Consider the following 10,994-nt stretch of genomic DNA (forward strand, 5'->3'; position numbering starts at 1 on the left):
TCCTGAAGCGAGCACCGAAACCGGAGTTGCGCTATCCTTTAATTAGCAAAACGGGGAGGTGAATGATAGTTATGAATACAACCTCTAACGTGGATTTGAAACACCCTTTTCTTGCCACAAATAAAGGCTTCTTACAGTTCTCTAAACTGACTCCCTCACCCCCTTTCCTTCTGCATTATAGTAGCTTGGAATACAAGGCAATTGATAGATAAGATACCTGAGCTTTTTTCCAGAAACAGAACTAGTACTATGCACTCACACAGTCTCCTACTCGTTGGGTCCTCCAATACTTAAATCTCATTTATTTATATGCTGCATGCCTCTTGCATTACTCCATTTCTAAGTGAGCATAAACTTCTGCATGGGAGATGCGAACCTGTCAAGTTTGTTGAGAATATGCAGCACGCATCTGTGGTGGAGATTAAAAAATAATAATAATAATAATAATAATACAGTTCTATCAAAAGCCTTCAACTTTTTTTTTTTTTTTTAAATGATGATGCTTGGGTAGATGGTTTTAAAATCTAAGCAGCCCCTGTGAAGGGACAGAAATAGGGATAGGTGCGTTGCAGCCCCCAGCACGCCCCGCTGTTCCCCTTTCCGGTCCGGTCCTGCTCTTAGGAGCCTTCAGTGTCCGTGTTGTCGCTGCCGGTGGTGTTTTCCCAGTCTGCTTCATGGGGTCTGTTCTTCGGTACCCTTCGCATTGCCCTTTTTCTGAAAACAAGACTAGATATATCATTTTTAGAAGATTTCCCCCTGCCCCCCACAAACAAGTGGCATTTGAATTATGTATTGAACTTCCCCACTAAACTCCAATTAAAGTATCAAGCCACTTAGGGGTTAATCAAACATGACTGTTTTACTTGCACAACCAAAGTAAACTGTGACTGGAAGCAAGTACTGGGTAAACATAATTAGTCTAAACTGATGAAGACTTTCTTTTATATCTTGCTTTTTGTTCAGCTGACGGCAGCAAGAAATCCTAACCAAAGTTCCTTATTTAATAAAATTAGTATTGTCAAGAATCAAAGAGCTGTTTACAAGTACCATCACGAGCCTTTCTAGCTAATACAAAAACTCAGGTCTCTCTCTTACAAGGTTCTTACTGCTGTCAATCTCCATGAAGCTAGCACTCAGTGAAGACACTAGACATTTGGGAAACGGGCCCCGAAACAAGAGCGTTTGAAGAGGACTGAGGGTGAAAATCTGCTCCCATTCACAGTAATAGGAGCACGGTCTTGGATGTCAGCAGCACGTCAGATGGATTTCACTTGCATAAGAGAAACCTGCCACATTTATTAAACTAACAATTCTTTGCAGCCCCCTATCACAATGCTGTGGAACCATCTGCACAGTTCAGTGAAAATGTGATTGTTTCCCTCTTAGCTGCTGCTGGAACTAAAACAGAGGAATCTCAACCATTTCAGCTAGAAGCATGAGCTGTAAGATAAGAACTGTAATAGAGTTATGTCCTCTATGAACCAAGCTTGGGGACCGGGGAAGGACAGAAAAGAGGAAATATGCTCAACAAACTAATCAGTTAGTCAGTCACACAGGTATGTCTAAATTAGTTCTGCTTACTAAAGGCCAGACCTTTGGTAACGCTCAAAGCAGTCCTTCATCCTCCTCCGTTCCTTTTCTGCCAAGTCCTCGCTGGCTGAGCCACACTCTTTGAACTGGAACAAATCCAAACAAACATGAACCAAATTCACATGAAGATCAGAATTGACAGTAGCATCACGTAGTGGAAGTCTGCTCTGTAAAGAGCACTTTACAGGCACTTAACAGGCATTGAGGCTGGTCTACTGTACCTGGCCTCTTCAGGGTAAGGCTCAGGTACACTGGTGAGGAAGGGAAAAGGGCCAGAGGAGCATACAGTTACAGACCACCCAAAGAAGCTTGGTGATTTCTACTCTCAGACTTCGTTGTGTCCTGAATCATTTTACATTTAAAATCAAGGAAGAAAAGAAAAAAAAAAAGGAACCTGTGCCTTCAAATGACAAAGAAGAGCTGTTTACAGCCAAAACTGTAGCAAGTCTAGGAAAGCCCTACAGTGTCTATTGCTGGCTTCTTACATCTCCCTGGGCCTGCAAAATGAAGTACGGTGTGTTCATTTCTAGGTTGTCCACTATTATATGTGCAGGACTGTAATATATCCCTGTTTCACACAATGAGTTTCACCTTTCTGCGTTCCCTCCAATTTGTAAATCTGGAATTCTGTTTCCTGGACCAACAGTAATACTGCAGACTGTTAAACTGAAAAATATCACACTCGGTGATAAAGGCCCAAAAGTAATTAGAACAGGTTTCCAGGGACAGGGGAAAAATAACTGGAAGACGAGCGTTCCACTGTTCAGAGCTCACCCCTTTTGGAGGGTGAATTTTGCATGAAACTCTCAGCTTTCCTGGAAAAGCAGCAGTAGCTGCTTCCATGTTTCTCAAACGTGGTAAGTCCATCACTAACAAGAGCATTCAAGAGCATCACAAACTCCAGTCAGAATAAAGAAGAGCCCACAAAGATTCTCTTACTCGGGATGACTCTGCAGGCCGACTGCTCTCTTGAGTGCTAAACTGCTGGTTTTGTCCTTCCGGGTAATCTTCTAAGAGAAAGAAAAATCACAAATTTAGTTACAATTATCCTTGCGTAACTTCTCCCTCCACCAGTTTGTCAAATAGCAACAGCTATAATTTAGCAGCTATCCAATGCTACACAGAGTCAATGGCAGAACTGAAACCAAACCTCAAAACGTTCAGGATTCAGTCCTGCGATCAGTGCACGAGAGTTACTGTTCATTTTACTTGACCCCTGAATCTTGCTTAGGATGATGGACTTCCATCAGGCTTAGAGACACCAACTTTCTAGTTTCTGCCTAATCATGAGCAAAATGAACCTTGACAAAGCAGCACCTCTGCTTAGCATCATCAGAGAGCCAATCATGTTGGACCAGGAGAATTCACGTTAATCATGATTCTAACCACAAATTGTTCCCCCACAACTAAGTTGTGCCTATCGAGATATGTTACATCAGACCATATTTTAGTGGAACTCATCATATACTGATGAGGTACTGTGGATACTTGATTTTGAACTGAGTGGGACTAGAACAATGAAAGACTTTGGAACAGTGTCGTTTAACCTTTGTAACAAATCCCCCATCTTAATAGATCCTTTCAGGAGATCAGAAAGAGTTTCTTCTACTGTGCTAGTTTCCTTCCTTTCTCAACATGTTTGCAAAGAGGATTTCAAGCTCTGAGAGGACCTGTTAATTTCTCCTCACTGCTGAATCATTTCCACTGGGGATGCCACAAAAACAGAACCAGTTTCAGTGTTAATTACATGGTTCTGCTTTTGTGAAAATAACCTGCAACATTAAAGGGAGGAGGGGAAAGAAAAAACCCTGGAGAAAGCCACGTCATCCAGTTGAAGCCGAGTCCCCAGACAGACTACCTCCAAAACTTAGACCACAGGGACTTATTCCTCACTAAAAAAATGAAAAGCAGGCATGTCTTTTCCCCTCCTTTTGAAACACTGGACCATGCTCTCAGAAATTCTACTTCATGTTTTCCCAACAAAAGCCTTACGTTTATTAGTCGGCTGTGTATCTTCATCTAGATGACCATGAAGAATAAGCTATGGGACAGAAACAAAGCAAGAACATGAGAACTGCTCCCTATCCTGTCTTGGTCAGTAGCTAGGAACAGATGCTTAGGCAGCAGTGTAAGAAACAGGACATGTCCAGAACAAATCTTTCACTAGTATATCTTGCTGTCAGCAAAACAGGGGACTTTTTGAGCCAGAAGTTACGGAACTACTCATGGATTTATTCTCCATGAATGTATCCAGTTCCTTTTGGCCTCGTTTATACTTCTGGCTTCCAGACAACGTGACAATCACTTCCATGACGAAATTATACACTAAGTAAGAAGTCTTTACTACAGATCTCCCTTGCGTAATAGCGATAGTTATTTTTGCCTGTCCTCCTGCAAGAGAGACAGTTAGAAAAAACTCAGAATCATTCAATTCCCCTAAAAGGCTCAGAATTCACAAATTTGGCTGACAAATGCCATAACTGCATACCTGCACTTAGAAATCTCATGACACTGGGAGAGTCTATCACTGTTCTGCTTTGCTGCCTCTATACTTTTTGGTGCCACTGAAACAAAACTGAGCTGTGAACTGAAAACTGCTACTATTTGGGAAACTTAGCACAGCTGAGGAATCCAAAATCATCCCAGAAGCTCAAGGTAAACAAGGCACCCTACTCACTTCCTGGGAATTTCTGGGGGAGGTGTCATCCAGGTCAGAAGTCTGAAATAAGAAAGCCAGTAATTTAATCATTTCTTACAAGCAAGGAAGTGGCAGTCAGGGATATACAGGAGACTGAAAGCTAGAAACAGAAGTGTAGACTTCCTCCCTCCCACAGTCCTGTCTGACCACTTGGAGAAAGCACACAAAATGCCATGATAATTAAAAGCCCCAGGAACTTTCGTACCCTCCCAGCCTGCTCCAGTTTAACCCAAACGGCTCATATGTGGTCTCTATTTAGAGTTCACTCTTTGGTAGCTGAGGATCCCCTCATCATCTTTGGACACACTCCAAACACAACCAAGAAAGGCCTCAGCTTGCATCAGTCCAGCCTATCCCTGCCTGAAACCAGGGTGAGCCAATAGGAACCATCGTGTCTTTCATTTTCCTAGATAGCATTTCCGTGCAAATAGCTACGCAAGCAGCTGGCTGCCACTTGCTGAATTCAAACTTGTTCTAGACAATGTTAGGTTTGGAGGCCTCGAACGAGCCACGTTCTAAGTCTCTACTCAACTTTTCAACCCTTCGTACACGTAACATTCCCACAGACATACCGGTGTCGGTAGCTCCATTTGCAACCTTTTCAGCTTGGCTTCAGTAGCCAGTAACTGACTCTCCTTTTGGAACAACTGCAGTTGCATTTCATCACATCGCTCCCCCAGCTCCCGAATCTGCTTCCGGTAAGCATCCCTCTCAACCAGATTCTTGGAGTACTGCGTATAGAACTGCTCTCGGGTCAGGAGTGCCTGGCATAAGGGGCAATATATCATGGCGTGTCACACGACAGTACATTCAGAGTTACAATATCTGCTTGCTTCAAGCAGTGATCCAGGAAGGAGCAACTCCCAGAAGAGTATTTTATCACCTGGTCTCTTTCTGAAGCCACTTCCTCCATCTGTTGCAAGACAGCTTCAATCCGCTTCTTGTACATCTGAGAGTCCTTCCTCAGAGACATGCACTGTAGCTCAAGCATCTCTTTTTCCTCCGCGTGCTATTGAGACAAGATCAAAAACACCCTGTGTGGTGCAAGTCAGGGATATACGCTCCCCTCTTCTGTTCTGTGCCAGAGAATGCTACAGCCAGACCTCCATGCAATGCTAAAGTTCAGCCAGGAACAAGGCCAACCAGAAGGCTGGTCAAGATGACTAGGAGGACCGCTGACATGATGGATTTATACGTACCTGAACAGCTAATCGTAATAAAAGCTCCCACCCCGCTCCAAGCTGGGGCATGGACTATTGACAGACACAGCATCAACAGGTGACATTGCTAATGGTACAGAGAGAGAATACTAAAATAGTAGTGTGCCTTTCTCCTCAAACGATATCATGAGCAATAGAGTAGGAGTAGCAGGGACTGCCGCTGAGCGACTCCTCTGCTCCATAGGCAGGACAGCAGCTGTTATTGCAGGTGCTTCATCTGCCTATCTAATCCCTTGCCCTCCAGCAGGAATTTTTCCCGCACTGCGTACTTTGTCTTGGAGCACCTCGGCTCGCCGCAGCTCCTTACGAAGGCTGTAAATGGTGTTCATCAGCTCCTGGTGTTTTTCTAGCATCTGGCTGCAGTCATTCTCCAGAACCTCCTTGGAGAGGCTGTTCTCCAAATTCTGTTCCCTGGCAACCTGCTGGACAAAGAAGAAACTGAGATAAAGCGACCAGCTAACTCCATGTTAACTTTCCCCCCACAGTCCTACATGCTCCATTTGACTTGAGAGAAGAGGGCCATAGCTGACCCGCATGATCTTCACTGTGGCCCCGTCATTGCCCTGGCTGCTACAGATGATTGCATCTCAGAAGCCCATATCCAACCATCCCCCACCAACCTGGAGAGTGTTCTCCAGCTCCTGATTCTTGGCCAAAAGCAACTCCTTCTCCTGCTGGATCTCCCACATCACCTCGTGGCTTGGGCGCTGCTCTATAGCATGCTTCAGTTTCATTGTGTGCTTCCTCTCCAGTTTGCAGTCATCCTCAGCCTTCATGAGGCTGTGCTTCAAGTGATCAATCTACAAGAAGGTTCAGAGCTTATCAGTAACAAGGAGAAAATTCTAGCCTGCAAAGGCAGTTCTCTCGTGGCAGAAATCTCACTCCATTCCCCAGACAAACACAGGGGCAAGTTCCTGCCCCATCCTGTTCTCCTCTGGGAGTTTGGTGCTCTGGGGACTGGAGTCCTGTCTGTGTGCTGAACGGGTACAACAGCATGCTGCTCCTGTACCACCCTGGCAAAAGGGCCCAGTCCTGATTGAGGGGGAAGCTTGTTAATTTTTCCCAGCCAGCTTGTAATACAAGGGCCTACAGGGCTCAGCTAAGGGCCACAGAGAGATGCCACCTGCTAGAGAATACGTACGGTACCCCATGCTGGACTGGTCCAGACCATCCTGGGGCAAAGCTAAGTCAGGTGCACAGCATGGCCTCCCAGGGATCAGGTAAGAAGGGGGAAGCTCAAGGAAAGCGTAAGTGACCTCTAGGAGCAGGTCCCGGTTTTTCATGAGGGCAGCACTCTTCTCCTCGCTTTGCTTGGCGTAGCTCATTGCCAGGTTGTAGTTCTCATCTTTGCACTTCCGCAGCTCTTTGCTCAGGCTGTCTCTCTCCTCCTTCATCTTCTGTGCCCGCTCCTGGTGCTTCTGCAGCAGGCTGTCCCTCACCCACATCTCTCTGATCGTGTCCTCTTTGGTGCGCAGCCACATGGCGAGCTCCTGGGCCTTTCGCCGCTCCTCCTGCATGGCGCTCTGCAGCTTTGTGATCTCGTTCATCAGGAGCTGGCTTAGGCCGGATTCCCCAGCAGTGTCTGTTAGGTGGGCAGGCGTCAGCCAGTGCTGTCCTGCCTGCTCCCCCAAACACACACAGCACAGCCCCCCGCCCCCAAACTTATCCCTGCAGCTGGGGCTCATCACAGGCTCCCCTCAGGGCACACACAAGCAGGCAAAGCCCTGAGGACACATGACCAAACTGTCCATGCTGTCTCGCCCCTGCCCCTCCTCTGTTAACATCTCAACATCACTGACAGAACAACAGGCACAAGGAAGAAACAGTCCTTCCTACTTCCTCCTCCAGGTCCTCCCAGGTCCAGCCTACGATGCTGCTAGGGGCAGTTCTTACCAGTTAACCCGAACCCTTCTCAAACACACAGGGAACTCTGCTCACCTGAGCTGGGGAGAGGGAGAAGCGGAGGTGAATTTCCCCTTAAGCCACAGAACAACGTCAAATGAATAGTTGTTTTTCATAACTCGAGCATTACCTATAATCATAGAGAATACCCTGCTGGGGTCCTTGCCAGTTATTTTCTTATACAGTTGTGGATAATAAAGCTCAAGACTCTCAAGAAATGCCTCAAAGCCTTTGTGTCCTGTCCGCTGAAGAATGTCCAGAAGAACACCTGAAATAATAGCAACAGGCTTTTTTCTATTCATCTGTTTATCTCTACTCATTTCTAAGAGAACAAGACGTTGTTTTACCTTCCCCCCACATGCAGATTAAAGTTTCTGGAATCAAATTCCCAGGCAAATCCTAAGTCATTTGCCAAGTAATTATACAAGAGTATTTTAACTGTGGAGGAACAGTTATCAATTAACCCTTGTACCTAGCTCCTGCTACAGTAAGTGCAAAAAGCAGATTACAGAAGGACACTTTATGTTATCCTGCTGAAGGCTACAGAAGAGGTGGGTTAAAATGATACACTGCAACAATTTCTGCAGCTCAAGGTTCTGCTCCCAAATATCAGAAGTGAATATAGGAGAAAGGAGCCACTAGCATACACGAATAAACAGGCAGCAGAGACAGGCCTAAGAGAGCCTGGACTAAAAAAACTTTGAACTCAATTCCCTATTCTGTTTAGAAATACTCCATCCCAAATCAAACACAGAGTGCATCTCTCTTGTTTTCCACAGTTTCCCAATCCGATAGGAAAAATAAATCTTTCGCTATGGCCTTCAGTAATTTATCAGTAAGTGTTAGCAATGCAACAGGTGTGCTGGTAGCATAGTGAATCTCATCGTTCTCTCTAGTTAAAACAAGGCCAGGACTCTACAGAAACAGTCATGAAGAATTTACTTACATTTTTTGCCAGCATTCAAAATGCCAGTAGATAAGATCAAGGGACAATAAATGCTGAATTAATCTCGGAAATATTGGAATTTCCACTCCCTCCAGACTACTACATAAGAATAGCCCAGTGGGTCAGACCAAAGCAACTCCCTTATGCTGATCTAGAGTTCAAGAATATTAAATGGCTACTCATCCTCTATGCTCCTATCACCTTTACATAGCTCAGGCATGCCTCGATAGAGTCACCTCCATTTCTCCTCTCCCCTGCAACGATGTGCTGGGGAAAGAGGCTGCACAGCACTGCCAACAACAGTTTGAATACAGGCAGATAATAAATCAAAAATGACTGTTTTCTTCAGGCCCAGTGCATTAGAATCTGTGTTCCAACCCACTGCCCAGAGCCAAGAGACCTTGTTGTCCAGGGAGTCAAAGGTTGTTGCACTTCACCCACCTGCTTTCCGTTTGCGCATGACCAGGCTGGGGTCATTAAGAATTTGTTCTTCATCATCATGGCTAATCACTTGGCACTGGCGAAGATATGGTGTTATACGGGAAGGTTCTATCACAGAGATCAGCTTCACACGGAAGTTCTCCAGGTTATTCCAACACGTCTCATCGTCTTCTTCCAACATGTTGGCAAGTGACAAATATTAGCAAGCTGTGTTGTCCTTCCTTGAAAACAAAACAAAACCAGACTTTAAGCCTCCTGGAGTAGCATGGTGCTGGAGGAGCAACCAAGTACGTTAACTTACTGAGAATGGTAAAGCGTCTTTTAGATATAGGAGTACGTCTCCCACACGGTCTCCAACTCAGCGCTCGCAAATTACTTGTGGAACACGGTGATACAACGAACCGCAAGAACAGTGTACTACTAGACTGGTGATATTAGCACCAGTGGGGCTAGCACCGATGCTGCTCACACATACGTGAGGGAGAGCGAGCGTAAAATTCGCATTAACTGTTGCCTCTGCCTTCCAAAAGGTTCACGCTCTTCTTCCTCCATCGCACAAGACCTGGGAGAGCCAAGTAGCCTGTCCAGCCACACAGTCGCTAAACAGAGCATCCATGCATCCAAAAGGTTCAGTGAAAACCACCAATGGCAATAGCCTTAACTGCATTCAGCTGTAATCATAAAAAGCTGTTTTTCTAAATGCTGTCCTTGTCCATGTGTGAAGAAGGGGGACACAGTTGTGTACAGTTTATATTTTAAATACGGTGGTGTAAATCACGCACTGTTACTTAATCAGGCAACCACAAGGTCAGCTGCCTCTCATACCCACCACATCAGGTTTCGCATGTGCAACTACAGCAGTTTATGCTCACACATACCACATGCGTGACTGTGAAACACAGATGCGCCGGGAAACCGTGTAAGCATTCCCGTTGATGGAGAGTACATCTGCGTATTTATTTGGTGAGAGCTTATTACAGTGCTGCCCAGCAGCAGCTGCCCATGAGGTTACTGGTTGCCACATACCGGCCCCCCAACAAGAGCCCTCTATTAATCACAGTCAGAAAAACTACTCCTTCTCGGCCACAAAGTACAGAGATAAAAAGAAACGCAGAAAACCCTATGCTTCTTTACCCAAGCTTCTTTGTCTGAAATCGGTCTGTCTATCACAATAAGCAACTAGAAGAATTATTTCTTTGTCCCTTTGTGTCTAGACTGTTTTATAATGAGTAACTTCTGAAACACCAGTCCTTAATTACCACGCTCATATCATGCATATTCGTTGACTGCAGTAACCGTATCATTTCCAGTGGCTCAGGAAGGCTGCCAGTAACCTTAACATTCATGTTTTTGTTCCTTTTGTTTTTTGGGGGAAAAAGAACCCCACACCGTTCTGACCAACAGCAGCTACACAGGGGCTGGGATTTTACACACACATCTCACTGCATCTCTCTGAGGTCACCTCAAACCTCTATTTGTTTCTCTGCTCCTGCACAGGCAAAAATTCCCAACATCTTCAGCGCTTACTTGTTACATGTCATGTGGTCAGATAGATTCAACGGGCCGGACTGACACAAAACTACTTGTTACTTATCATGGAAAAAAATAGCTTGCTCTGCCTGACAGCAAGCCAGTCCCAGCAGATTGCAAGCAGAAACGCAGTCCTCTCTTGGTAAATACCACACCCTTCCCCCAGAGCTGTAAAATCAAAAGTTCATCTCTGTAAATACAAGCCATTCTGCATTACATGGACCAACCTGGGCCTGTGCAGTCAAAAGCCTTCTTGTCTCGCTGTCCTCATACAGCAACACTCGTGTGTCCCATCTCAGAGAAAAACCTTTGCCTTTCCTGCAGTTTCCCTTTATATTCTGGCTAGATCAAAGATCATTCTAGGAGCAAAACCAGCCGAGAGAAAGAGAAAAGGGGAAGCTACTCAGCTATACTCTGAGACTGAAAGGGAAAAAAAAAAAAAAAAAGGGGAAGCCAGAAGGGGTGCTGGGGGAGGAGAAAAAACCCTAGCTGTTATCACTGCAGCTCAGCAGTATTACATATGCAGCGATCTTCCACTCTGCCTTGGCTTTCCAATCCATATTGCCAGGGTCAGGAAAGCTTCCTTCCATAGTGGTTAGAAAAACTAGCATGAGTTTAAGTCACAGGCACAGGCAGTCACAGCTCTGTCCAGCTGATTTCAGGGGAC

At 45.4% G+C, this 10,994-nt stretch overlaps 1 protein-coding gene across 5 annotated transcripts; it reads right to left on the reverse strand.

Moving 5' to 3' along the window:
* Positions 1-25: 25 nt before the first annotated feature.
* Positions 26-10,728, reverse strand: CARD9 (caspase recruitment domain family member 9). Of its 5 annotated transcripts, none has more exons than XM_009665718.2 (13): positions 10,555-10,728; positions 8,798-9,018; positions 7,541-7,678; positions 6,765-7,090; positions 6,129-6,308; positions 5,778-5,927; positions 5,172-5,297; positions 4,861-5,052; positions 4,268-4,309; positions 3,583-3,631; positions 2,530-2,600; positions 1,594-1,676; positions 26-714 (listed from the first exon to the last, which is right to left on the reverse strand). In XM_009665718.2, exons 2-13 carry the CDS (start codon positions 8,976-8,978, stop codon positions 618-620), a joined length of 1,635 nt encoding a protein of 544 aa, XP_009664013.1. In that variant the 5' UTR covers positions 8,979-9,018; positions 10,555-10,728; the 3' UTR covers positions 26-617. The 5 variants fall into 5 exon arrangements, with proteins under 5 accessions (XP_009664013.1, XP_068770572.1, XP_068770573.1 ...); XM_068914471.1 differs by having other exon boundaries at positions 5,778-5,930; XM_068914472.1 differs by lacking the exon at positions 10,555-10,728 and adding an exon at positions 9,099-9,511 and having other exon boundaries at positions 466-714; positions 5,778-5,930.
* Between the last annotated feature and the right edge of the window lie 266 nt (positions 10,729-10,994).

The sequence above is a fragment of the Struthio camelus genome, chromosome 20 (assembly GCF_040807025.1).
Source record: "Struthio camelus isolate bStrCam1 chromosome 20, bStrCam1.hap1, whole genome shotgun sequence".
Lineage (NCBI taxonomy): Eukaryota > Metazoa > Chordata > Aves > Struthioniformes > Struthionidae > Struthio > Struthio camelus.